The 27,945-nt window shown below is 47.4% G+C and overlaps 1 protein-coding gene across 11 annotated transcripts in view; it reads left to right on the top strand.

Annotated features, from left to right (window-relative positions):
- ppp1r9a (protein phosphatase 1, regulatory subunit 9A) overlaps window positions 1-27,945 on the top strand; it is a 139,395-nt gene that overhangs the window by 30,567 nt on the left and 80,883 nt on the right. For all 11 annotated transcript variants that reach the window (XM_090209183.1, XM_036953408.2, XM_090209179.1 and 8 more), the window contains exon 3: window positions 11,718-11,850. In XM_090209183.1, coding sequence (XP_090065309.1) covers window positions 11,718-11,850 — 133 coding nt within the window. The remainder of the gene's footprint in view (window positions 1-11,717; window positions 11,851-27,945) is intronic.

Here is a 27,945-nt window from a genome sequence, read left to right as displayed (position 1 = left end):
GTGAAGCAGCAGCATGACTCCCTCCCCGTCAGACTGATAATTCTGCAATCTGTGTTGGGCTGTAATGACACTGAACAGGGTTTCATGAGGCAGGGAGTTTCATAATGAAATGGCATTTTGCACAATGAAGCCCAATAAATACACGGCTCCATTGGCTTGAGCGTCAGACGCTTCCAGAATACCCACTGTGTCCCAAATGACACCTATACTGTAGTGGACTACTTTTGGCCAGCCCAGCCACACAGCCTGCGTCAGCAAATGGCACCCTATTTCCTGTATAGAGCACTGTTCAGCCAGCCAAATCTAGCGCCATTTCAAACGCAGACTATCACTGTGGGGTCTACATTTCCTGAACAGAGGTCATCTTTAAGGGAACTGAAATCTGGTCTTGAAGAATTTGTCTCTTCTCTCTCACCGCTATGATACTTGTGATAGTGACAATAACTGTGTATGTGGGGTGTGTGTGTGTGTGTGTGTGTGTGTGTGTGTGTGTGTGTGGTGTGTGTTTGTGGACGTCTTTAAACAAAACAAAAATAGACCAACTTGGGACATTTTGTTGGTCCCTACAAGGTAAAATGCTATTTCTAGGGTGTTTAGGGTTAAAGTTAGAATTAGTCTTAGAATTAGGTTTATTGTTAGTTTTAGGGTTAGGGTTAGGAGCCAGGGTTAGTTTTAGGGTTAGGGTTAGGAGCCAGGGTTAGTTTTAGGGTTAGGGTTAGGAGCCAGGGTTAGTTTTAGGGTTAGGGTTAGGAGCTAGGGTTAGTTTTAGGGTTAGGGTTAGGAGCTAGGGTTCATTTTAGGGTTGGGGTAAGGAGCTAGGGTTAGTTTTAGGGTTAGGGTTAGGAGCTAGGGTTAGTTTTAGGGTTAGGGATAGGAGCTGGGGTTAGGGTTAAGGTTAGGTTTTTGGGTTATGGTTAGGATTATGGTTAAGGTTAATGTTAGGGTTAGTTTTAAGAGGGTTCCTGTTTATGCTGGTATCAAACCTTGGGTTGCACGGACCTATTTCAACTTTCTACCCTGTTTCTATATTGTACATCAGACCGGTCTGGAGAGGGTGAGAGAACATGAAAGGCCGAGAACCCCGAGGGCTCACCCATGACAGTTCAACAACATGAGGAAGACAATTGTTGATAAAGTGCTGAGGGTAAAAAACATTTATTTTTAAAACAACATTTATATAATAAAATCATAATAAAACATGCAAAGTGCAGCAATAAATGAATAGCTAAATAATGAAATAGGTAAGTTCATAAGTGGAAATCCCACCAAGGGATGAAGGATTAAGTTCAACAAAGATACGTGTTACGTTGAAGTGCTTGATATAATAACATTCAATATAAAAAAGACAAAACCAGATTGAGCAAATAAATACATAATTTTTTATTGAACTTCCTCCTCGTGTCGGTGGCCCCTCCGGCTCTCTTAATTAGGCCCTCACTAACTCCCACAGTCAATGCTTTATCCTACTCTTTACCATTCATACCAAGTGGAGTTAGGGTTGGGGTAATAGTAAGCGTACGGGTTAGGGTGAGGGTAAGAGTACGGGTTAGGGTGAGGGTAAGAGTATGGGTTGGGGTTAGGGTAAGAGTACGGGTTAGGGTTAGGGTGAGGTTAAGAGTACGGGTTAGGGTGAGGGTAAAAGTATGGGTTGGGATTAGGGTAAGAGTACGGGTTAGGGTGAGGGTAAGAGTATGGGTTAGGGTTAGAGTAAGGTTTAGGGGTTTGGGGAAATAGGATTTTGAATGGGACTGAATTGTGTGTCCCCACAAGCTTAGCTGTACCAGACTGTGTGTGTGTTTGTGTCTGCTATTATTCATGTGATGGTGTTATTGTTTCGGTGACACCCGACCCTCTGGGCTTGAATTTTTAATGACCCAGTAAACCTGAGCTGAGATCTGTGCTTATGGAGGCTGCCTGCCAGGTCGGTTGTTAGTCGATGATTTGGACAGTGGTCCATGTCAGTCACCTCTCGTCTCCGCCTGTGACATCACCGTCCTCTCACAGAGGCAGAGCACCTCATATTGCTTCCGATGCCTGTTCTTAATGATCACCATGTATATGTCCCACATGGCCCCCTATTCCCTATATAGTACACTAGGTCCCATATGGCTCTGGTCAAAAGTAGTGCACTATGTAGGGAATAGGGTGCTATTTGACACATTGCCCAGGAGGCCTCAACTGTGACACGTTGTTCTGTGTTGTGCAGAGCCACCCAGCCAGCAGTGTTACTGCCGTCTCATTCTCTCTCACCATTGTGTGTCAGACAGTAAAGCCTGAGGTCCACACTTGAAAAGCCAGTCTAGAGGTCAGTGTGTGAAGTTGAAAACACATTCACTATGTCATGCTGTACTATGTTCATGTTCCTATTGAGCTAATATAGTCAACTAAGTGAAAGGGTTACAGTATACTCTGCTGTACAATTGTGTTGTTACTGTAGTCTATTGAGTGAAGGAATGAAGGAATGGCTGAAATTCTCTAGGACAGTTTCAATGACAATGTCTACGTAGCTCACTAGCAATCTCTCAGGCAATCAACCCTAATGGCTTAGAATTAGAATATGGCAGACCGCAACCACGCCACGTCATTCCAACTAGCCTAATGAATAACATGGGATTGGAGAGGGTGTTTGGATTGAATTATTGTAGTCAGTGCCTTAACAACCATGGAGCCTTTGTTGTCATGGGCAACATTAAATGCCCCTCCTGCCCACACTTTGTATGCATCCCAATTGGCACCCTATTCCCTGTATAGAGCCCAATGGGCCCTGGTCAAAAGCAGTGTACTGTATAATGAATAGGGTGCCTTTTGGGTCACAACCATGTCGGGTGCTGTATGTGAAGGAAGGTGACTGCATGACATGAATGAGACAGTTGTTGACATCCATTCGGGGTTTGGCTTGCTCTTCCATTGTGAACGAGCCTCCCTCCCTCCCTCTCTCTTGCTGTGTCAGTGGGATGTTTGTTTGACGGGAGTTATGGGGCACCCATTAGTTGTTATTGTGCCATAACGCCACATTTAAATGAATTCTTTCTTGGGCCAACAGTCAGCAATCTGGTTGATAACAAATAACAAGTGAAGGGACACTTTTAAATGTGCTTTTAGAGGTCATGCAATTCAACACTCATCTTTAAAACAAAAGTACAGATAGATAGCAATACAAACTGAAACATAGAGGATCTAACAATACAGATAGATAGCAATACAAACTGAAACATAGAGGATTTAACAGTACAGATAGATAGCAATACAAACTGAAACATAGAGGATCTAACAATACAGATAGATAGCAATACAAACTGAAACATAGAGGATTTAACAGTACAGATAGATAGCAATACAAACTGAAACATAGAGGATCTAACAGTACAGATAGATAGCAATACAAACTGAAACATAGAGGATCTAACAGTACAGATAGATAGCAATACAAACTGAAACATAGAGGATTTAACAGTACAGATAGATAGCAATACAAACTGAAACATAGAGGATTTAACAGTACAGATAGATAGCAATACAAACTGAAACATAGAGGATTTAACAGTACAGATAGATAGCAATACAAACTGAAACATAGAGGATTTAACAGTACAGATAGATAGCAATACAAACTGAAACATAGAGGATCTAACAGTACAGATAGATAGCAATACAAACTGAAACATAGAGGATCTAACAGTACAGATAGATAGCAATACAAACTGAAACATAGAGGATCTAACAGTACAGATAGATAGCAATACAAACTGAAACATAGAGGATTTAACAGTACAGATAGATAGCAATACAAACTGAAACATAGAGGATTTAACAGTACAGATAGATAGCAATACAAACTCAAACATAGAGGATTTAACAGTACAGATAGATAGCAATACAAACTGAAACATAGAGGATTTAACAGTACAGATAGATAGCAATACAAACTGAAACAGAGGATTTAACAGTACAGATAGATAGCAATACAAACTGAAACATAGAGGATCTAACAGTACAGATAGATAGCAATACAAACTGAAACATAGAGGATTTAACAGTACAGATAGATAGCAATACAAACTGAAACATAGAGGATCTAACAGTACAGATAGATAGCAATACAAACTGAAACATAGAGGCACAGAATAAGTTAGACGAAAAACAAAAAGCAATGGAGGAACTTATTCAAGAAAGGTCAAGTATAATATATTATAAAAAGAAAGCGAACTGGATGGAATATCCATAACATAGAAATGCTACCAAAAATAATTGACAGAAACTTGTTGCAAATGATGGAGTCATACATGATTCACCAAACAATATTTTTAAAGAGGAAGTAAAGTACTTTAACCATATGTTTTCATTTCAGTCACCTCCATCTCCACTAACTAAAGTTAATTTTAAGGATTTTTTTCGATTAATAGTGTGAAATGAACAGCTATGCAGAAATACTCATGTGAAGGCCAAATTACAGAGGAGGAACTTCTAGATGCAATTAAAGCCTTTAAGTCAGGGAAAACTCCAGGCCTGGATGGAATACCAGATGAGGTACACTACCGTTTAAAAGTTTGGGGTCACTTAGAAATGTCCGTGTTTTTTCAAGAAAAGCACATTTTTTGTCCAATAAAATAACATCAAATTGAGCAGAAATACAGTTTAGACATTGTTAATGTCGTAAATGACTATTATAGCTGGAAACTGCTGATTTTTTATGGAATATCTACAGGCGTACAGAGACCCATTATCAGCAACCATCACCCCTGTGTTCCAATGACACGTTGTGTTAGCTAATCCAAGTTTATCATTTTAAAAGGCTAATTGATCATTAGAAAACCCTTTTGCAATTATGTTAGCACAGCTGAAAACTGTTGTTCTGATTAAAGAAGCAATAAAACTGGCCTTCTTTAGACTAGTTGAGTATCTGGATCATCAGCATGTGTGGGTTCAATTACGGGCTCAAAAGGGCCAGAAACAAAGACTTTTCTAGTGAAACACATCAGTCAAAATCAAATCAAATCAAATTTTATTTGTCACATACACATGGTTGGCAGATGTTAATGCGAGTGTAGCGAAATGCTTGTGCTTCTAGTTCCGACAATGCAGTAATAACCAACAAGTAATCTAGCTAACAATTCCAAAACTACTACCTTATAGAGACACAAGTGTAAGGGGATAAAGAATATGTACATAAAGATATATGAATGAGTGATGGTACAGAGCGGCATAGGCAAGATACAGTAGATGGTATCGAGTACAGTATATACATATGAGATGAGTATGTAAACAAAGTGGCATAGTTAAGTGGCTAGTGATACATGTATTACATAAAGATGCAGTAGATGATATAGAGTACAGTATATACGTATAGATATGAGATGAATAATGTAGGGTATGTAAACATTATATTAGGTAGCATTGTTTTAAGTGGCTAGTGATATATTTTACATCATTTCCCATCAATTCCCATTATTAAAGTGGCTGGAGTTGAGTCAGTGTGTTGGCAGCAGCCACTCAATGTTAGTGGTGGCTGTTTAACAGTCTGATGGCCTTGAGATAGAAGCTGTTTTTCAGTCTCTCGGTCCCAGCTTTGATGCACCTGTACTGACCTCGCCTTCTGGATGATAGCGGGGTGAACAGGCAGTGGCTCGGGTGGTTGTTGTCCTTGATGATCTTTATGGCCTTCCTGTGACATCGGGTGGTGTAGGTGTCCTGGAGGACAGGTAGTTTGCCCCCGGTGATGCGTTGTGCAGACCTCACTACCCTCTGGAGAGCCTTACGGTTGTGGGTGGAGAAGTTGCCGTACCTGGCGGTGATACAGCCCGACAGGATGCTCTCGAACAGGATGCTCTCGAACAGTCTATTCTTGTTCTGAGAAATTAAGGCTATTCCATGAGAGAAATTGCCAAGAAACTGAAGATCTTGTTCAACGCTGTGTACTACTCCCTTCACAGAACAGAGCAAACTGACTCTAACCAGAATAGAAAGAGGAGTGGGAGGCCCCGGTGCACAACTGAGCAAGAGGACAAGCGTTAGAGTGTCTAGTTTGAGAAACAGACGCCTCACAAGCCCTCAACTGGCAGCTTCATTAAATAGTACCCGCAAAACACCAGTCTCAACGTCAACAGTGAAGAGGTGACTCCAGGATGCTGGCCTTCTAGACAGAGTTCCTCTGTCCAGTGTCGGTGTCCTTTTGCCCATCTTAATCTTTTATTTTTATTGGCCAGTCTGAGATATGGCTTTTTCTTTGCAACTCTGCCTAGAAGGCCAGCATCCCGGAGTCGCCTCTTCACTGTTGACGTTGAGACTGGTGTTTTGGGGGTACTGTTTAATGAAGCTTCCAGTTGAGGACTTGTGGTTCCAAACTTCTTCCATTTAAGAATGATGGAGGCCACTGTGTTCCTGGGAACCTTCAATGCTGCAGACATTTTTTGGTAACCTTCCCCAGATCTGTGCCTCTTCACAATTCTGTCTCAGAGCTCTACTGACAATTCATTCAACCGCATGGCTTAGTTTTTGCTCTGATATGCAACTGTGGGACCTTATATAAGGTCCCAACTGTGGGACCTTATATAGACAGGTGTGTGCCTTTCCAAATCATGTCCAATCAAATGAATTTACCACAGGTGGACTCCAATCAAATTGTAAAAACATCTCAAGGATGATCAATGGAAACAGGATGCACCGGAGCTCAATTTCAAATCTCATAGCAAATGTTCTGAATATTTAAATTTTATTTTTAATACATTTGAAAAAATGTCTTAAAACCTGTTTTCACTTTGTCATTATGGTGTTTTGTGTATCGATTCCTGAGGAAAAACAATAAATGTAATAGATTGTAGAATGAGGCTGTAACATAACAAAATGAAGAAAAAGTCAAGGGGTCTGAATACTTTCCGAAGGCACTGTAAAACACACTATTACTGTTTCTAATGCAGTGTCCCCTCAGCCTCCCTCCTTTTCATCACTAGTCAGCACTAGCGTGGTGACGCGGTGTGTGTGTGTGTCTGTCTGGCCACAGATAGCTGTAATGGAATGCTAATGTGCTGAGCTGTCCTTGTCGCTTCAGCACTACAGCAGATCAGGAACAGACAGGGACACGGTGCGTTGCGTTGCCACGGTTAATCTGCTACTGCAAGTCATTCTGGGTGTGTACCATGGGCCTGCGTGGCTATTGCACTACTTTTGACCAGGGCCCATAGGACTAGTGTACCTGGGGAAAAGGGGTCTATGGTCCCTGGTGAAAAGTATTACCCTATAAAGAGAATAGGATGCCATTTGGGTCGCAGCCTCAGCCTGGTCTGGGTCTGGCCTGGCTGGATCAGTCGTCCGCTGGCAGGGTGGCACAATGTGGTCTCTAGCACCGCCACTCCAAAGGGCCATTTAATGTGATTAGCGGCGTTGGCTGGCCTGCGTCATGCAGTGCAATCTTGGCCACCAACTCAAATGGCCCCAGAGCTAACAGAACAGAACCCAGTCTGTTCCTCTCCTCCCTCTCTCTCTCCTTCTTCCCTCTGATAACCCCTTCCTTCCTCCCCCCATGCTGCCTACCGCACCCCCAGGCATGCCTTGGAGGAAAGGCAGTCAGACACGATTTGGCTCAGGGGCTGTCGGCCGGGCCCACTGTAGTCAATCAGATGAATACTGAGCAGGCCAGACTCCAACACCCAATCTCTCTCTCTCTCGCTTTCTCTCTCTCTCTCTCTCTCTGTCTCTCTATGTCTCTCTCTGTATCTCTCTCTCACTCTCTCTCTCTAATGAGAGGAGAAGTGGAGGGGAACAGAGGGATGACAGGAAGATAGGGAGAGAGTGGAGGAGTGTGGATTTATTATATAAAGTTGGAAGTTCCATCAGCAGTAGATGAAATTCATATTTAATTTCCTAAATGACACAAACCATCCTCCAGCACCAGCAGCCCAGCACTAACAAGCCATCCTCCAGCACCAGCAGCCCAGCACTAACAAGCCATCCTCCAGCAGCCCAGCACTAACAAGCCATCCTCCAGCACCAGCAGCCCAGCATTAACAAACCATCCTCCAGCACCAGCAGCCCAGCACTAACAAACCATCCTCCAGCACCAGCACCAGCACCAGCAGCCCAGCACTAACAAGCCATCCTCCAGCACCAGCAGCCCAGCATTAACAAACCATCCCCCAGCACCAGCAGCCCAGCACTAACAAGCCATCCTCCAGCACCAGCAGCCCAGCACTAACAAGCCATCTTCCAGCACCAGCAGCCCAGCATTAACAAGCCATACTCCAGCACCAGCAGCCCAGCACTAACAAGCCATCCTCCAGCACCAGCAGCCCAGCACTAACAAACCATCCTCCAGCACCAGCAGCCCAGCACTAACAAACCATCCTCCAGCACCAGCACCAGCAGCCCAGCACTAACAAACCATCCTCCAGCACCAGCAGCCCAGCACTAACAAACCATCCTCTAGCACCAGCAGCCCAGCACTAACAAACCATCCTCCAGCACCAGCAGCCCAGCACTAACAAACCATCCTCTAGCACCAGCAGCCCAGCACTAACAAACCATCCTCCAGCACCAGCAGCCCAGCACTAACAAACCTGGAAACCCTGGACTTCGGCTGTGTCTTAATTGACACCCTATTCCCTACATTTCACCAGAGCCAACAGCAGCAGTAACATCTATATTGAAAACTGACCATTGTGTTTCGTCTCTGCACCATTACAGAGTACAGGCTAGCTATAGCCACGGTAAAAGAAGGCTGATTTAGATGGAAAGAGAAATCCACTGCATTGTGCTGGCTGTCAACTGACCGCTCTATAGAGATGAGGGTCCTGGGTGTAGATGAAAGATAGATGGATAGCAGTGAGAGAGATGAGGGTCCTGGGTGTGGATGAAAGATAGATGGATAGCAGTGAGAGAGATGAGGGTCCTGGGTGTGGATGAAAGATAGATGGATAGCAGTGAGAGAGAGGAGGGTCCTGGGTGTAGATGAAAGATAGATGGATAGCAGTGAGAGAGATGAGGGTCCTGGGTGGATGACAGACAGACAGACAGACAGACAGACAGACAGACAGACAGACAGACAGACAGACAGACAGACAGACAGACACACAGACACACGCACACGCACACACACGCACACACAATCATCTCTGAGAGGCTTGTCTTGTTGAGGAGGAGAGGAAGTGTCAGGCTTTTGATACAGATCCAATGTTAAAGTACAGAACTATACTTGTCGCTGTTTGTCGTTCCTAAGTGTGATTGTTGTTTCTCCGAAGGTCTTTGTCACGTCACTATAGTAACTTTGCAAGTCGCGAAGTCACTTGGTCGCTAATGTGTCTGTAATATGTTACATTGGAAATGAAGCAGATTGGTTTGTCCTTTAAAGTGTGGGTCGTGGCTGACCACTGTTAGGACCAGGATGTAGATGTAGAAGTTATTGCAGTTTTATAACATAGAGACAGAGCAGATGTCCTCATGTTTTGATAGGCTTTGACTCTCTGCCCTAGTCCTGTGGTTAGAATCTTTATGTAGCTGGTGTTGTTCTTAGGGCTGTCCCCGACGGTGTATGGCGAGTAACTTGAAGCTTTCCACCTTCTCCACTGCTGTCCCGTCTAGAGCGGTACTTCTACAGCGCTCTCTCCATCTTTAGTTTGGTCTCATCCTGCCAGTGTATTGGTCTAAAAGGATGGAAAGAGAACATTTAGGCTACTGTACACACATCCATACATGGCACAGGAGCTGAATAGGAAAATAATAGATACAGACTCTCTCACTCTGTCTCTCTATCTTTGGTTTGGTCTCATCCTGCCAGTGAACTGTTGTGTGCTTGTTGTAATGGTTTAAAATGATGGAAAGAATAGCCCATTTGTGCACGTCCAAGCATTTTACAGGCCAAACATTTTACAGGCCAAGCATTTTACAGGCCAAGCATTTTACAGGCCAAGCATTTTACAAGCAAAGCATTTTACAGGCCAAGCATTTTACAGGCCAAGCATTTTACAGGCCAAGCATTTTACAGGCCAAGCATTTTACAGGCCAAGCATTTTACAGGCAAATCATTTTACAGGCCAAGCATTTTACAGGCCAAGCATTTTACAGACAAATCATTTTACAGGCCAAGCATTTTACAAGCAAAGCATTTTACAGGCCAAACATGGGACAGGAGTTAGGGCAATAGAAGTGATGATACAGATGTCATGTCGTCTCTCTGTTTTCGTACTGGGAGCAGGAGAGAGTGTGTGGACGTTACAGTCTTTCTATAGTCTATCATGGACTATATCCTATGGTGAGCTGACATCATCTATTTATTGTATTAGTCTTTCAGACATACTCAGACTTTATCCTACGGGGAATCATGTTTTGTGAGACAGACAGACAAGGTCTCTCTGTTATTATAGCAGAATGAATGGCTGTCTTCATCAGGCACTTCTGTTCTGATCTGTGTTTTTCCCAGATTAGATATTCTGGCATATTAATCATGACGCATTGTCATTCACCTTATGTCGCGCATTATGGAGAAACAGAGACTGACACAGACGTACCAAATGGCATCATATTTCCTACACAGTGCACTACTTTTGACCAGAGCCTTATGGGCCCTGATCAAAAGTAGTGCACTATATATGGAAAAGGGTGCCTTTTGGGATGAAACCTAACACTGCCTTGTGCTAAATGTCACCTGGTCCCCCACAAACAAATTACAACAATTAACAGATCCTAGATCAGCACTACTAGTCGGAGATACTTTATGGGCCCAGGTGTACGTTCGTCACCCAGTTGTGTGTTCGTCACCCAGGTGTGTGTTCGTCACCCAGTTGTGTGTTCGTCACCCAGGTGTGTGTTCGTCACCCAGGTGTGCGTTCGTCACCCAGTTGTGCGTTCGTCACCCAGGTGTGTGTTCGTCACCCAGGTGTGTGTTCGTCACCCAGGTGTGTGTTCGTCACCCAGGTGTGTGTTCGTCACCCAGTTGTGCGTTCGTCACCCAGGTGTGCGTTCGTCACCCAGGTGTGCGTTCGTCACCCAGGTGTGCGTTCGTCACCCAGGTGTGCGTTCGTCACCCAGGTGTGCGTTCGTCACCCAGGTGTGTGTTGGCCTGTATCCGTCTGGGATGTCATGCTTGGTCAGTGACAGGAGTGTACATGTGCCTGCGTCAGCTCCATTCACATCAGAGTGAGCAGCAGAATCACTCAGGATGAAGGGGACTGGACGTGACCCACGCTCAGAGAAAGGGCCACAACTCGCCCTCTTTTCTCCTATGTCTCTAAGGACCTCATTTTTCCTCCAGTGTGATGATGTGGTAATGAAGATGTTACCAACGTAATTAGATCAGTAAAATAATTTATGGGGTCACCCCCGTGGTATACGGTCCGATATACCACGGCTTTCAGCCAATCAGCATTCAGGGCTGGAACCACCCGGTTTATAATAATATATACGCCATTTAAAGTATAAACAACTGTAGTCGCCTACTGTATATTGTCTGCTCTTAAACTCACTGTGTCAATAGACCAGTATGCTGTACATATCCACCAAAGGTATTCACTGGCCGTGGTGAGAATATCATCTGTATTCCTTGAAGAACACATTTCAAACACTTGTAGAACCGCTCATCTAAAGGCATGATCCTGCACAATATACTTAGGCTCATACTACTGTAATTGACTTAACTACTCAATAACAAAACGTTATTCTCCAAAAATAGCTTGGGTAAGTACTGAGCTCAGTGTGGTAACTAACCAGGGTGTGTGTTTGTGTGTCTCCAGGTGTTCAACACCTACTGTAACGAGGACTATGACAGGAGGAATGAGGAGGTGGACCCGGTGGCCTCGTCAGCAGAGTACGAGCTGGAGAAGAGGGTGGAGAAACTGGAGCTGTTCCCTGTAGAGCTGGAGAAAGGTAGGAAGACCTGGGGACGATCCCAAATAGACCCATATAACCATATCCTATATAACCCTACCCCATATAACCATATCCTATATAACCCTACCCCATATAACCATATCCTATATAACCCTACCCCATATGCACTATCCTGTCACCCCCTACCCCATATGCACTATCCCTTCACTCCCTACCCCATATGCACTATCCTGTCACTCCCTACCCCATATGCACTATCCTGTCACTCCCTACCCCATATGCACTATCCTGTCACTCGCTACCCCATATGCACTATCCTGTCACTCCCTACCCCATATGCACTATCCTGTCACTCCCTACCCCATATGCACTATCCTGTCACTCCCTACCCCATATGCACTATCCCTTCACTCCCTACCCCATATGCACTTTCCTGTCACTCCCTACCCCATATGCACTATCCTGTCACTCCCCACAGTGGTTCCTCCTTTAAAAGTTGTGAGCTTACACCGTGGGACTTAGAGGTCATTTGTGGTTGAGTACGGTACCCTGCGTCACCACTTCATTGCTCCAGACCAGCGCAAGGGGGAGTTAGAGGACTTATTATGCTTTTGGGTCCTTCTGTGTCTCTAACTGATAATGAATAGGTGACATAAACCTAAATAGAAACTGATAATTGTGCACGAATTCAGTATTACTTACTAAAACTGTTACACTAAGGTTTGTATTATTTAATTTTGTTAGGATTATTTTGGTCTTACTGTAGTACTGTAGGCCACTCCCGACCGGTCACGTTGTACAGCGCCTGAGTGGTGCAACGGTCTAAGACACTGCATAGCAGTACAATCTGTGTTGCTATAGATGCCTGTTCAATATCTGTGCCATCCTCGACTAGGAGACAGAAACACAGAAAACCGCCTGAGCCCATGGGGAAGGGAGGGGGAGGAGGGGGTGGACCCCCACTTTAAGGGTCATTGCACTAATATTGTCTGCACGTTCTGCACGTTCAAACTAAAACAATGTAACTAACAATGGCATCTTTATGCTTTCTTTAATAAAAATATGGTAAAACGACACTTTCAAAATGCCGATGTTTATTTAGTTATGGATCCATAATTACTATGGGAATAAACATCACTGAATTACTGAAATATCCTCCAATCCTCTATATGTAATTATTGGCGGAGAGTTACGTCATATTTTTCGATATACTGTAGGTCTACCGTAGGCGCAATGAGTCTTACTAGTGTTGAAAGTGGTGTAGGTCTTATTTATTTAAAGAGCATATTGAAGTTAGAAGCAATAGCCGACAACTATTTTAACACCGTTTCGCACTGCTCTGAGACAAGCATGAGGACTTAATCAATGAGATTTTTATTTTCACCTACCTAGCTAGTGTCTACCTGGTTAGGGTTAGGGTTAGCTAGTGTCTACCTGGTTAGGGTTAGGGTTAGCTAGTGTCTGCAGGGTTAGGGTTAGCTAGTGTCTGCAGGGTTAGGGTTAGCTAGTGTCTGCAGGGTTAGGACTAGCTAATGTCTGCAGGGTTAGGGTTAGCTAGTGTCTGCAGGGTTCGGGTTAGGGTTAGCTAGTGTCTGCAGGATTAGGGTTAGCTAGTGTCTGCAGGGTTAGTGTTAGGGTTAGCTAGTGTCTGCAGGGTTAGGGTTAGCTAGTGTCTGCAGAGTTAGGGTTAGCTAGTGTCTGCAGGGTTAGGGTTAGCTAGTGTCTGCAGGGTTAGGGTTAGCTAGTGTCTGCAGGGTTAGGGTTAGGGTTAGCTAGTGTCTGCAGGGTTAGGGTTAGCTAGTGTCTGCATTGTTAGGGTTAGCTAGTGTCTGCAGGGTTAGGGTTAGCTAGTGTCTGCAGGGTTAGGGTTAGCTAGTGTCTGCAGGGTTAGGGTTAGCTAGTGTCTACAGGGTTAGGGTTAGCTAGTGTCTGCAGGGTTAGGGTTAGCTAGTGTCTGCAGGGTTGGGGTTAGCTAGTGTCTGCAGGGTTAGGGTTAGCTAGTGTCTGCAGGGTTAGGGTTAGCTAGTGTCTGCAGGGTTAGGGTTAGCTAGTGTCTACCTGGTTAGGGTTAGGGTTAGCTAGTGTCTGCAGGGTTAGGGTTAGCTAGTGTCTGCAGGGTTAGGGTTAGCTAGTGTCTGCAGGGTTAGGGTTAGCTAGTGTCTGCAGGGTTAGGGTTAGCTAGTGTCTACAGGATTAGGGTTAGGGTTAGCTAGTGTCTGCAGGGTTAGGGTTAGCTAGTGTCTGCAGGGTTAGGGTTAGCTAGTGTCTGCAGGGTTAGGGTTAGCTAGTGTCTGCAGAGTTAGGGTTAGCTAGTGTCTGCAGGGTTAGGGTTAGCTAGTGTCTGCAGGGTTAGGGTTTGCTAGTGTCTGCAGGGTTAGGGTTAGCTAGTGTCTGCAGGGTCAGGGTTAGCTAGTGTCTACAGGATTAGGGTTAGGGTTAGCTAGTGTCTGCAGGGTTAGGGTTAGCTAGTGTCTGCAGGGTTAGGGTTAGCTAGTGTCTGCAGGGTTAGGGTTAGCTAGTGTCTGCAGGGTTAGGGTTAGCTAGTGTCTGCAGTGTTAGGGTTAGCTAGTGTCTGCAGAGTTAGGGTTAGCTAGTGTTTGCAGAGTTAGGGTTAGGGTTAGTTAGTGTCTGCAGGGCTAGGGTTAGCTGGTGTCTGCAGGGTTAGGGTTAGCTAGTGTCTGCAGGGTTAGGGTTAGCTAGTGTCTGCATGGTTAGGGTTAGCTAGTGTCTGCAAAGTTAGGGTTAGCTAGTGTCTGCAGGGTTAGGGTTAGCTAGTGTCTGCAGGGTTAGGGTTAGCTAGTGTCTGCAGGGTTAGGGTTAGCTAGTGTCTGCAGGGTTAGGGTTAGCTAGTGTCTGCAGGGTTAGGGTTAGCTAGTGTCTACAGGGTTAGGATTAGGGTTAGCTAGTGTCTGCAGGGTTAGGGTTAGCTGGTGTCTGCAGGGTTAGGGTTAGCTAGTGTCTGCAGGGTTAGGGTTAGCTAGTGTCTGCAGGGTTAGGGTTAGCTAGTGTCTGCAGGGTTAGGGTTAGCTAGTGTCTACAGGGTTAGGATTAGGGTTAGCTAGTGTCTTCAGGGTTAGGGTTAGCTGGTGTCTGCAGGGTTAGGGTTAGCTAGTGTCTGCAGGGTTAGGGTTAGCTAGTGTCTGCAGGGTTAGGGTTAGCTAGTGTCTGCAGGTTTAGGGTTAGCTAGTGTCTGCAGAGTTAGGGTTAGCTAGTGTCTGCAGGGTTAGGGTTAGGGTTAGCTAGTGTCTGCAGGGTTAGTGTTAGGGTTAGCTAGTGTCTGCAGGGTTCGGGTTAGCTAGTGTCTGCAGAGTTAGGGTTAGCTAGTGTCTGCAGGGTTAGGGTTAGCTAGTGTCTGCAGGGTTAGGGTTAGGGTTAGCTAGTGTCTGCAGGGTTAGTGTTAGGGTTAGCTAGTGTCTGCAGGGTTCGAGTTAGGGTTAGCTAGTGTCTGCAGTGTTAGGGTTAGCTAGTGTCTGCAGGGTTAGGGTTAGGGTTAGGTAGTGTCTGCAAGGTTAGGGTTAGCTAGTGTCTGCAGAGTTAGGGTTAGCTAGTGTCTGCAGGGTTCGGGTTAGCTAGTGTCTGCATGGTTAGGGTTAGCTAGTGTCTGCAGGGTTAGGGTTAGCTAGTGTCTGCATGGTTAGGGTTAGCTAGTGTCTGCAGGGTTAGGGTTAGCTAGTGTCTGCAGAGTTAGGGTTAGCTAGTGTCTGCAGAGTTAGGGTTAGCTAGTGTCTGCAAAGTTAGGGTTAGCTAGTGTCTGCAGGGTTAGCGTTAGCTAGTGTCTGCAGGGTTAGGGTTAGCTAGTGTCTGCAGGGTTAGGGTTAGCTAGTGTCTGCAGGGTTAGGGTTAGCTAGTGTCTGCAGGGTTAGCGTTAGCTATTGCCTACAGGGTTAGGATTAGGGTTAGCTAGTGTCTGCAGGGTTAGGGTTAGCTGGTGTCTGCAGGGTTAGGGTTAGCTAGTGTCTGCAGGGTTCGGGTTAGCTAGTGTCTGCAGGGTTAGGGTTAGCTAGTGTCTGCAGGGTTAGGGTTAGCTAGTGTCTGCAGGGTTAGGGTTAGCTAGTGTCTGCAAAGTTAGGGTTAGCTAGTGTCTGCAGAGTTAGGGTTAGCTAGTGTCTGCAGGGTTAGGGTTAGCTAGTGTCTGCAAAGTTAGGGTTAGCTAGTGTCTGCAGGGTTAGGGTTAGCTAGTGTCTGCAGGGTTAGGGTTAGCTAGTGTCTGCAGGGTTAGGGTTAGCTAGTGTCTGCAGGGTTAGGGTTAGCTTGTGTCTGCAGGGTTAGGGTTAGCTAGTGTCTGCAGGTTTAGGGTTAGCTAGTGTCTGCAGGGTTAGGGTTAGCTAGTGTCTGCAGGGTTAGGGTTAGCTAGTGTCTGCAGGGTTAGGGTTAGCTAGTGTCTGCAGGGTTAGGGTTAGCTAGTGTCTGCAGGGTTAGGGTTAGCTAGTGTCTGCAAAGTTAGGGTTAGCTAGTGTCTGCAGAGTTAGGGTTAGCTAGTGTCTGCAGGGTTAGGGTTAGCTGGTGTCTGCAGGGTTAGGGTTAGCTAGTGTCTGCAGGGTTAGGGTTAGCTAGTGTCTGCAGGGTTAGGGTTAGCTAGTGTCTGCAGGGTTAGGGTTAGCTAGTGTCTGCAGGGTTAGGGTTAGCTAGTGACTGCAGGGTTTAGGGTTAGCTCGTGTCTGCAGAGTTAGGGTTAGCTAGTGTCTGCAAAGTTAGGGTTAGCTAGTGTCTGCAGGGTTAGCGTTAGCTAGTGTCTGCAGGGTTAGGGTTAGCTAGTGTCTGCAGGGTTAGGGTTAGCTAGTGTCTGCAGGGTTAGGGTTAGCTAGTGTCTGCAGGGTTAGCGTTAGCTATTGCCTACAGGGTTAGGATTAGGGTTAGCTAGTGTCTGCAGGGTTAGGGTTAGCTGGTGTCTGCAGGGTTAGGGTTAGCTAGTGTCTGCAGGGTTCGGGTTAGCTAGTGTCTGCAGGGTTAGGGTTAGCTAGTGTCTGCAGGGTTAGGGTTAGCTAGTGTCTGCAGGGTTAGGGTTAGCTAGTGTCTGCAAAGTTAGGGTTAGCTAGTGTCTGCAGAGTTAGGGTTAGCTAGTGTCTGCAGGGTTAGGGTTAGCTAGTGTCTGCAAAGTTAGGGTTAGCTAGTGTCTGCAGGGTTAGGGTTAGCTAGTGTCTGCAGGGTTAGGGTTAGCTAGTGTCTGCAGGGTTAGGGTTAGCTAGTGTCTGCAGGGTTAGGGTTAGCTTGTGTCTGCAGGGTTAGGGTTAGCTAGTGTCTGCAGGTTTAGGGTTAGCTAGTGTCTGCAGGGTTAGGGTTAGCTAGTGTCTGCAGGGTTAGGGTTAGCTAGTGTCTGCAGGGTTAGGGTTAGCTAGTGTCTGCAGGGTTAGGGTTAGCTAGTGTCTGCAGGGTTAGGGTTAGCTAGTGTCTGCAAAGTTAGGGTTAGCTAGTGTCTGCAGAGTTAGGGTTAGCTAGTGTCTGCAGGGTTAGGGTTAGCTGGTGTCTGCAGGGTTAGGGTTAGCTAGTGTCTGCAGGGTTAGGGTTAGCTAGTGTCTGCAGGGTTAGGGTTAGCTAGTGTCTGCAGGGTTAGGGTTAGCTAGTGTCTGCAGGGTTAGGGTTAGCTAGTGACTGCAGGGTTTAGGGTTAGCTCGTGTCTGCAGAGTTAGGGTTAGCTAGTGTCTGCAAAGTTAGGGTTAGCTAGTGTCTGCAGGGTTAGCGTTAGCTAGTGTCTGCAGGGTTAGGGTTAGGGTTAGCTAGTGTCTGCAGGGTTAGTGTTAGGGTTAGTTAGTGTCTGCAGGGTTAGGGTTAGCTAGTGTCTGCAGGGTTAGGGTTAGCTAGTGTCTGCAGGGTTAGGGTTAGCTAGTGTCTGCAGGGTTAGTGTTAGCTAGTGTCTACAGGGTTAGGATTAGGGTTAGCTAGTGTCTGCAGGTTTAGGGTTAGCTAGTGTCTGCAGGGTTAGGGTTAGCTAGTGACTGCAGGGTTTAGGGTTAGCTAGTGTCTGCAGAGTTAGGGTTAGCTAGTGTCTGCAGAGTTAGGGTTAGCTAGTGTCTGCAGGGTTAGGGTTAGCTAGTGTCTGCAAAGTTAGGGTTAGCTAGTGTCTGCAGGGTTAGCGTTAGCTAGTGTCTGCAGGGTTAGGGTTAGCTAGTGTCTGCAGGGTTAGGGTTAGCTAGTGTCTGCAGGGTTAGGGTTAGCTAGTTTCTGCAGAGTTAGGGTTAGCTAGTGTCTGCAGGGTTAGGGTTAGGGTTAGCTAGTGTCTGCAGGGTTAGTGTTAGGGTTAGCTAGTGTCTGCAGGGTTCGGGTTAGCTAGTGTCTGCAGAGTTAGGGTTAGCTAGTGTCTGCAGGGTTAGGGTTAGCTAGTGTCTGCAGGGTTAGGGTTAGCTAGTGTCTGCAGGGTTAGGGTTAGGGTTAGCTAGTGTCTGCAGGGTTAGTGTTAGGGTTAGCTAGTGTCTGCAGGGTTCGGGTTAGGGTTAGCTAGTGTCTGCAGGGTTAGGGTTAGCTAGTGTCTGCAGGGTTAGGGTTAGGGTTAGCTAGTGTCTGCAGGGTTAGGGTTAGCTAGTGTCTGCAGGGTTAGGATTATGGTTATATAGTGTCTGCAGGGTTAGGTTAGGGTTATCTAGTGTCTACAGGGTTAGGGTTACCTAGTGTCTGCAGGGTTAGGGTTAGCTAGTGTCTACAGGGTTAGGGTTAGGGTTAGCTAGTCTCTCCAGGGTTAGGGTTAGCTAGTGTCTGCAGGGTTAGGGTTAGCTAGTGTCTGCAGGTTTAGGGTTAGCTAGTGTCTGCCTGGTTAGGGTTAGGGTTAGCTAGTGTCTACCGGGTTAGGGTTAGCTAGTGTCTACAGGGTTAGGGTTAGCTAGTGTCTACAGGGTTAGGGTTAGCTAGTGTCTACAGGGTTAGGATTAGGGTTAGCTAGTGTCTGCAGGGTTAGGGTTAGCTGGTGTCTGCAGGGTTAGGGTTAGCTAGTGTCTGCAGGGTTAGGGTTAGGGTTATCTAGTGTCTACAGGGTTAGGGTTAGCTAGTGTCTGCAGGGTTAGGGTTAGCTAGTGTCTGCAGGGTTAGGGTTAGCTAGTGTCTGCAGGGTTAGGGTTAGGGTTAGCTAGTGTCTGCAGGGTTAGGGTTAGGGTTAGCTAGTGTCTACAGGGTTAGGGTTAGGGTTAGGGTTAGCTAGTGTCTGCAGGGTTAGGGTTAGCTAGTGTCTACCGGGTTAGGGTTAGCTAGTGTCTACAGGGTTAGGGTTAGCTAGTGTCTACAGGGTTAGGGTTAGCTAGTGTCTGTAGGGTTAGGCTTTGCTAGTGTCTGCAGGGTTAGGGTTAGCTAGTGTCTGCAGGGTTAGGGTTAGGGTTAGCTAGTGTCTGCAACGTTAGGGTTAGCTAGTGTCTGCAGGGTTAGGGTTAGCTAGTGTCTGCAGGGTTAGGGTTAGCTAGTGTCTGCAGGGTTAGGGTTAGCTAGTGTCTGCAGGGTTAGGGTTAGCTAGTGTCTGCAGGGTTAGGGTTAGCTAGTGTCTGCAGGGTTAGGGTTAGGGTTAGCTAGTGTCTGCAAAGTTAGGGTTAGCTAGTGTCTGCAGAGTTAGGGTTAGCTAGTGTCTGCAGGGTTAGGGTTAGCTAGTGTCTGCAAAGTTAGGGTTAGCTAGTGTCTGCAGGGTTAGGGTTAGCTAGTGTCTGCAGGGTTAGGGTTAGCTAGTGTCTGCAGGGTTAGGGTTAGCTAGTGTCTGCAGGGTTAGGGTTAGCTTGTGTCTGCAGGGTTAGGGTTAGCTAGTGTCTGCAGGTTTAGGGTTAGCTAGTGTCTGCAGGGTTAGGGTTAGCTAGTGTCTGCAGGGTTAGGGTTAGCTAGTGTCTGCAGGGTTAGGGTTAGCTAGTGTCTGCAGGGTTAGGGTTAGCTAGTGTCTACAGGGTTAGGATTAGGGTTAGCTAGTGTCTGCAGAGTTAGGGTTAGCTAGTGTCTGCAGAGTTAGGGTTAGCTAGTGTCTGCAGGGTTAGGGTTAGCTAGTGTCTGCAAAGTTAGGGTTAGCTAGTGTCTGCAGGGTTAGGGTTAGCTAGTGTCTGCAGGGTTAGGGTTAGCTAGTGTCTGCAGAGGTAGGGTTAGCTAGTGTCTGCAGGGTTAGGGTTAGCTGGTGTCTGCAGGGTTAGTGTTATGGTTAGCTAGTGTCTGCAGGGTTCGGGTTAGCTAGTGTCTGCAGAGTTAGGGTTAGCTAGTGTCTGCAGGGTTAGTGTTAGCTAGTTTCTGCAGGGTTAGCGTTAGCTAGTGTCTGCAGGGTTAGGGTTATCTAGTGTCTGCAGGGTTAGGGTTAGCTAGTGTCTGCAGGGTTAGGGTTAGCTAGTGTCTGCAGGGTTAGGGTTAGCTAGTGTCTGCAGGGTTAGGGTTAGCTAGTGTCTGCAGGGTTAGGGTTAGCTAGTGTCTACAGGGTTAGGGTTAGGGTTAGCTAGTGTCTGCAGAGTTAGGGTTAGCTAGTGTCTGCAGGGTTAGGGTTAGCTAGTGTCTGCAGGGTTAGGGTTAGCTAGTGTCTGCAGGGTTAGGGTTAGCTAGTGTCTACAGGGTTAGGGTTAGGGTTAGCTAGTGTCTGCAGGGTTAGGGTTAGCTAGTGTCTGCAGGGTTAGGGTTAGGGTTAGCTAGTGTCTGCAGGTTTAGGGTTAGGGTTAGCTAGTGTCTGCAGGGTTAGGGTTACCTAGTGTCTGCAGGGTTAGGGTTAGCTAGTGTCTGCAGGGTTAGGGTTAGCTAGTGTCTAGGGGTTAGGGTTAGCTAGTGTCTACAGGGTTAGGGTTAGGGTTAGCTAGTCTCTCCAGGGTTAGGGTTAGCTAGTGTCTGCAGGGTTAGGGTTAGCTAGTGTCTGCAGGTTTAGGGTTAGCTAGTGTCTGCCTGGTTAGGGTTAGGGTTAGCTAGTGTCTGCAGGGTTAGGGTTAGCTAGTGTCTGCAGGGTTAGGGTTAGCTAGTGTCTGCAGAGTTAGGGTTAGCTAGTGTCTGTAGGGTTAGGCTTTGCTAGTGTCTGCAGGGTTAGGGTTATCTAGTGTCTGCAGGGTTAGGGTTAGGGTTAGCTAGTGTCTGCAACGTTAGGGTTAGCTAGTGTCTGCAGGGTTAGGGTTAGCTAGTGTCTGCAGGGTTAGGGTTAGCTAGTGTCTGCAGGGTTAGGGTTAGCTAGTGTCTGCAGAGTTAGGGTTAGCTAGTGTCTGCAGGGTTAGGGTTAGGGTTAGCTAGTGTCTGCAGGGTTAGTGTTAGGGTTAGCTAGTGTCTACAGGGTTAGGGTTAGGGTTAGCTAGTGTCTGCAGGGTTAGGGTTAGCTAGTGTCTACCGGGTTAGGGTTAGCTAGTGTCTGCAGGGTTAGGGTTAGCTAGTGTCTGCAGAGTTAGGGTTAGCTAGTGTCTGCAGAGTTAGGGTTAGCTAGTGTCTGCAGGGTTAGGGTTAGCTAGTGTCTGCAAAGTTAGGGTTAGCTAGTGTCTGCAGGGTTAGGGTTAGCTAGTGTCTGCAGGGTTAGGGTTAGCTAGTGTCTGCAGAGGTAGGGTTAGCTAGTGTCTGCAGGGTTAGGGTTAGCTGGTGTCTGCAGGGTTAGTGTTATGGTTAGCTAGTGTCTGCAGGGTTCGGGTTAGCTAGTGTCTGCAGAGTTAGGGTTAGCTAGTGTCTGCAGGGTTAGTGTTAGCTAGTTTCTGCAGGGTTAGCGTTAGCTAGTGTCTGCAGGGTTAGGGTTATCTAGTGTCTGCAGGGTTAGGGTTAGCTAGTGTCTGCAGGGTTAGGGTTAGCTAGTGTCTGCAGGGTTAGGGTTAGCTAGTGTCTGCAGGGTTAGGGTTAGCTAGTGTCTGCAGGGTTAGGGTTAGCTAGTGTCTACAGGGTTAGGGTTAGGGTTAGCTAGTGTCTGCAGAGTTAGGGTTAGCTAGTGTCTGCAGGGTTAGGGTTAGCTAGTGTCTGCAGGGTTAGGGTTAGCTAGTGTCTGCAGGGTTAGGGTTAGCTAGTGTCTACAGGGTTAGGGTTAGGGTTAGCTAGTGTCTGCAGGGTTAGGGTTAGCTAGTGTCTGCAGGGTTAGGGTTAGGGTTAGCTAGTGTCTGCAGGTTTAGGGTTAGGGTTAGCTAGTGTCTGCAGGGTTAGGGTTACCTAGTGTCTGCAGGGTTAGGGTTAGCTAGTGTCTGCAGGGTTAGGGTTAGCTAGTGTCTAGGGGTTAGGGTTAGCTAGTGTCTACAGGGTTAGGGTTAGGGTTAGCTAGTCTCTCCAGGGTTAGGGTTAGCTAGTGTCTGCAGGGTTAGGGTTAGCTAGTGTCTGCAGGTTTAGGGTTAGCTAGTGTCTGCCTGGTTAGGGTTAGGGTTAGCTAGTGTCTGCAGGGTTAGGGTTAGCTAGTGTCTGCAGGGTTAGGGTTAGCTAGTGTCTGCAGAGTTAGGGTTAGCTAGTGTCTGTAGGGTTAGGCTTTGCTAGTGTCTGCAGGGTTAGGGTTATCTAGTGTCTGCAGGGTTAGGGTTAGGGTTAGCTAGTGTCTGCAACGTTAGGGTTAGCTAGTGTCTGCAGGGTTAGGGTTAGCTAGTGTCTGCAGGGTTAGGGTTAGCTAGTGTCTGCAGGGTTAGGGTTAGCTAGTGTCTGCAGAGTTAGGGTTAGCTAGTGTCTGCAGGGTTAGGGTTAGGGTTAGCTAGTGTCTGCAGGGTTAGTGTTAGGGTTAGCTAGTGTCTACAGGGTTAGGGTTAGGGTTAGCTAGTGTCTGCAGGGTTAGGGTTAGCTAGTGTCTACCGGGTTAGGGTTAGCTAGTGTCTGCAGGGTTAGGGTTAGCTAGTGTCTGCAGGGTTAGGGTTAGCTAGTGTCTGCAGGGTTAGGTTAGCTTGTGTCTGCAGGGTTAGGGTTAGGGTTAGCTAGTGTCTGCAGGGTTAGGGTTAGCTAGTGTCTGCAGGGTTAGGATTATGGTTATCTAGTGTCTGCAGGGTTAGGTTAGGGTTATCTAGTGTCTACAGGGTTAGGGTTAGCTAGTGTCTGCAGGGTTAGGGTTAGCTAGTGTCTGCAGGGTTAGGGTTAGCTAGTGTCTGCAGGGTTAGGGTTAGGGTTAGCTAGTGTCTGCAGGGTTAGGGTTAGGGTTAGCTAGTGTCTACAGGGTTAGGGTTAGGGTTAGGGTTAGCTAGTGTCTGCAGGGTTAGGGTTAGCTAGTGTCTACCGGGTTAGGGTTAGCTAGTGTCTACAGGGTTAGGGTTAGCTAGTGTCTACAGGGTTAGGGTTAGCTAGTGTCTGTAGGGTTAGGCTTTGCTAGTGTCTGCAGGGTTAGGGTTAGCTAGTGTCTGCAGGGTTAGGGTTAGGGTTAGCTAGTGTCTGCAACGTTAGGGTTAGCTAGTGTCTGCAGGGTTAGGGTTAGCTAGTGTCTGCAGGGTTAGGGTTAGCTAGTGTCTGCAGGGTTAGGGTTAGCTAGTGTCTGCAGGGTTAGGGTTAGCTAGTGTCTGCAGGGTTAGGGTTAGCTTGTGTCTGCAGGGTTAGGGTTAGGGTTAGCTAGTGTCTGCAGGGTTAGTGTTAGGGTTAGCTAGTGTCTACAGGGTTAGGGTTAGGGTTAGCTAGTGTCTGCAGGGTTAGGGTTAGCTAGTGTCTACCGGGTTAGGGTTAGCTAGTGTCTACAGGGTTAGGGTTAGCTAGTGTCTACAGGGTTAGGGTTAGCTAGTGTCTGCAGGGTTAGGCTTTGCTAGTGTCTGCAGGGTTAGGGTTAGCTAGTGTCTGCAGGGTTAGGGTTAGCTAGTGTCTGCAGGGTTAGGGTTAGGGTTAGCTAGTGTCTGCAACGTTAGGGTTAGCTAGTGTCTGCAGGGTTAGGGTTAGCTAGTGTCTGCAGGGTTAGGGTTAGCTAGTGTCTGCAGGGTTAGGGTTAGCTAGTGTCTACCTGGTTAGGGTTAGGGTTAGCTAGTGTCTGCAGGGTTAGGGTTAGCTAGTGTCTGCAGGGTTAGGGTTAGCTAATGTCTACAGGGTTATGGTTAGGGTTAGCTAGTGTCTGCAGGGTTAGGGTTAGCTGGTGTCTGCAGGATTAGGGTTAGCTAGTGTCTGCAGGGTTAGGGTTAGCTAGTGTCTGCAGGGTTAGGGTTAGCTAGTGTCTGCAGGGTTAGGGTTAGCTAGTGTCTGCAGGGTTAGGGTTAGCTAGTGTCTGCAGAGTTAGGGTTAGCTAGTGTCTGCAGAGTTAGGGTTAGCTAGTGTCTGCAGGGTTAGGGTTAGCTAGTGTCTGCAAAGTTAGGGTTAGCTAGTGTCTGCAGGGTTAGGGTTAGCTAGTGTCTGCAGGGTTAGGGTTAGCTAGTGTCTGCAGAGGTAGGGTTAGCTAGTGTCTGCAGGGTTAGGGTTAGCTGGTGTCTGCAGGGTTAGTGTTATGGTTAGCTAGTGTCTGCAGGGTTCGGGTTAGCTAGTGTCTGCAGAGTTAGGGTTAGCTAGTGTCTGCAGGGTTAGTGTTAGCTAGTTTCTGCAGGGTTAGCGTTAGCTAGTGTCTGCAGGGTTAGGGTTATCTAGTGTCTGCAGGGTTAGGGTTAGCTAGTGTCTGCAGGGTTAGGGTTAGCTAGTGTCTGCAGGGTTAGGGTTAGCTAGTGTCTGCAGGGTTAGGGTTAGCTAGTGTCTGCAGGGTTAGGGTTAGCTAGTGTCTACAGGGTTAGGGTTAGGGTTAGCTAGTGTCTGCAGAGTTAGGGTTAGCTAGTGTCTGCAGGGTTAGGGTTAGCTAGTGTCTGCAGGGTTAGGGTTAGCTAGTGTCTGCAGGGTTAGGGTTAGCTAGTGTCTACAGGGTTAGGGTTAGGGTTAGCTAGTGTCTGCAGGGTTAGGGTTAGCTAGTGTCTGCAGGGTTAGGGTTAGGGTTAGCTAGTGTCTGCAGGTTTAGGGTTAGGGTTAGCTAGTGTCTGCAGGGTTAGGGTTACCTAGTGTCTGCAGGGTTAGGGTTAGCTAGTGTCTGCAGGGTTAGGGTTAGCTAGTGTCTAGGGGTTAGGGTTAGCTAGTGTCTACAGGGTTAGGGTTAGGGTTAGCTAGTCTCTCCAGGGTTAGGGTTAGCTAGTGTCTGCAGGGTTAGGGTTAGCTAGTGTCTGCAGGTTTAGGGTTAGCTAGTGTCTGCCTGGTTAGGGTTAGGGTTAGCTAGTGTCTGCAGGGTTAGGGTTAGCTAGTGTCTGCAGGGTTAGGGTTAGCTAGTGTCTGCAGAGTTAGGGTTAGCTAGTGTCTGTAGGGTTAGGCTTTGCTAGTGTCTGCAGGGTTAGGGTTATCTAGTGTCTGCAGGGTTAGGGTTAGGGTTAGCTAGTGTCTGCAACGTTAGGGTTAGCTAGTGTCTGCAGGGTTAGGGTTAGCTAGTGTCTGCAGGGTTAGGGTTAGCTAGTGTCTGCAGGGTTAGGGTTAGCTAGTGTCTGCAGAGTTAGGGTTAGCTAGTGTCTGCAGGGTTAGGGTTAGGGTTAGCTAGTGTCTGCAGGGTTAGTGTTAGGGTTAGCTAGTGTCTACAGGGTTAGGGTTAGGGTTAGCTAGTGTCTGCAGGGTTAGGGTTAGCTAGTGTCTACCGGGTTAGGGTTAGCTAGTGTCTGCAGGGTTAGGCTTTGCTAGTGTCTGCAGGGTTAGGGTTAGCTAGTGTCTGCAGGGTTAGGGTTAGCTAGTGTCTGCAGGGTTAGGGTTAGGGTTAGCTAGTGTCTGCAACGTTAGGGTTAGCTAGTGTCTGCAGGGTTAGGGTTAGCTAGTGTCTGCAGGGTTAGGGTTAGCTAGTGTCTGCAGGGTTAGCTAGTGTCTACCTGGTTAGGGTTAGGGTTAGCTAGTGTCTGCAGGGTTAGGGTTAGCTAGTGTCTGCAGGGTTAGGGTTAGCTAATGTCTACAGGGTTATGGTTAGGGTTAGCTAGTGTCTGCAGGGTTAGGGTTAGCTGGTGTCTGCAGGGTTAGGGTTAGCTAGTGTCTGCAGGGTAAGGGTTAGCTAGTGTCTGCAGGGTTAGGGTTAGCTAGTGTCTGCAGGGTTAGGGTTAGCTAGTGTCTGCAGGGTTAGGGTTAGCTAGTGTCTGCAGAGTTAGGGTTAGCTAGTGTCTGCAGAGTTAGGGTTAGCTAGTGTCTGCAGGGTTAGGGTTAGCTAGTGTCTGCAAAGTTAGGGTTAGCTAGTGTCTGCAGGGTTAGGGTTAGCTAGTGTCTGCAGGGTTAGGGTTAGCTAGTGTCTGCAGAGGTAGGGTTAGCTAGTGTCTGCAGGGTTAGGGTTAGCTGGTGTCTGCAGGGTTAGTGTTAGGGTTAGCTAGTGTCTGCAGGTTTAGGGTTAGGGTTAGCTAGTGTCTGCAGGGTTAGGGTTACCTAGTGTCTGCAGGGTTAGGGTTAGCTAGTGTCTGCAGGGTTAGGGTTAGCTAGTGTCTAGGGGTTAGGGTTAGCTAGTGTCTACAGGGTTAGGGTTAGGGTTAGCTAGTCTCTCCAGGGTTAGGGTTAGCTAGTGTCTGCAGGGTTAGGGTTAGCTAGTGTCTGCAGGTTTAGGGTTAGCTAGTGTCTGCCTGGTTAGGGTTAGGGTTAGCTAGTGTCTGCAGGGTTAGGGTTAGCTAGTGTCTGCAGGGTTAGGGTTATGGTTAGCTAGTGTCTGCAGGGTTCGGGTTAGCTAGTGTCTGCAGAGTTAGGGTTAGCTAGTGTCTGCAGGGTTAGTGTTAGCTAGTTTCTGCAGGGTTAGCGTTAGCTAGTGTCTGCAGGGTTAGGGTTATCTAGTGTCTGCAGGGTTAGGGTTAGCTAGTGTCTGCAGGGTTAGGGTTAGCTAGTGTCTGCAGGGTTAGGGTTAGCTAGTGTCTGCAGGGTTAGGGTTAGCTAGTGTCTGCAGGGTTAGGGTTAGCTAGTGTCTACAGGGTTAGGGTTAGGGTTAGCTAGTGTCTGCAGAGTTAGGGTTAGCTAGTGTCTGCAGGGTTAGGGTTAGCTAGTGTCTGCAGGGTTAGGGTTAGCTAGTGTCTGCAGGGTTAGGGTTAGCTAGTGTCTACAGGGTTAGGGTTAGGGTTAGCTAGTGTCTGCAGGGTTAGGGTTAGCTAGTGTCTGCAGGGTTAGGGTTAGGGTTAGCTAGTGTCTGCAGGTTTAGGGTTAGGGTTAGCTAGTGTCTGCAGGGTTAGGGTTACCTAGTGTCTGCAGGGTTAGGGTTAGCTAGTGTCTGCAGGGTTAGGGTTAGCTAGTGTCTAGGGGTTAGGGTTAGCTAGTGTCTACAGGGTTAGGGTTAGGGTTAGCTAGTCTCTCCAGGGTTAGGGTTAGCTAGTGTCTGCAGGGTTAGGGTTAGCTAGTGTCTGCAGGTTTAGGGTTAGCTAGTGTCTGCCTGGTTAGGGTTAGGGTTAGCTAGTGTCTGCAGGGTTAGGGTTAGCTAGTGTCTGCAGGGTTAGGGTTAGCTAGTGTCTGCAGAGTTAGGGTTAGCTAGTGTCTGTAGGGTTAGGCTTTGCTAGTGTCTGCAGGGTTAGGGTTATCTAGTGTCTGCAGGGTTAGGGTTAGGGTTAGCTAGTGTCTGCAACGTTAGGGTTAGCTAGTGTCTGCAGGGTTAGGGTTAGCTAGTGTCTGCAGGGTTAGGGTTAGCTAGTGTCTGCAGGGTTAGGGTTAGCTAGTGTCTGCAGAGTTAGGGTTAGCTAGTGTCTGCAGGGTTAGGGTTAGGGTTAGCTAGTGTCTGCAGGGTTAGTGTTAGGGTTAGCTAGTGTCTACAGGGTTAGGGTTAGGGTTAGCTAGTGTCTGCAGGGTTAGGGTTAGCTAGTGTCTACCGGGTTAGGGTTAGCTAGTGTCTGCAGGGTTAGGCTTTGCTAGTGTCTGCAGGGTTAGGGTTAGCTAGTGTCTGCAGGGTTAGGGTTAGCTAGTGTCTGCAGGGTTAGGGTTAGGGTTAGCTAGTGTCTGCAACGTTAGGGTTAGCTAGTGTCTGCAGGGTTAGGGTTAGCTAGTGTCTGCAGGGTTAGGGTTAGCTAGTGTCTGCAGGGTTAGCTAGTGTCTACCTGGTTAGGGTTAGGGTTAGCTAGTGTCTGCAGGGTTAGGGTTAGCTAGTGTCTGCAGGGTTAGGGTTAGCTAATGTCTACAGGGTTATGGTTAGGGTTAGCTCGTGTCTGCAGGGTTAGGGTTAGCTGGTGTCTGCAGGGTTAGGGTTAGCTAGTGTCTGCAGGGTAAGGGTTAGCTAGTGTCTGCAGGGTTAGGGTTAGCTAGTGTCTGCAGGGTTAGGGTTAGCTAGTGTCTGCAGGGTTAGGGTTAGCTAGTGTCTGCAGAGTTAGGGTTAGCTAGTGTCTGCAGAGTTAGGGTTAGCTAGTGTCTGCAGGGTTAGGGTTAGCT

This window comes from Oncorhynchus mykiss, chromosome 18 (genome assembly GCF_057628025.1).
Source record: "Oncorhynchus mykiss isolate SJ-2025 chromosome 18, ASM5762802v1, whole genome shotgun sequence".
Taxonomy (NCBI): domain Eukaryota; kingdom Metazoa; phylum Chordata; class Actinopteri; order Salmoniformes; family Salmonidae; genus Oncorhynchus; species Oncorhynchus mykiss.
The sequence above is the reverse complement of the archived record's forward strand: the minus strand, read 5'-3'. Positions and strand labels throughout refer to the sequence as shown.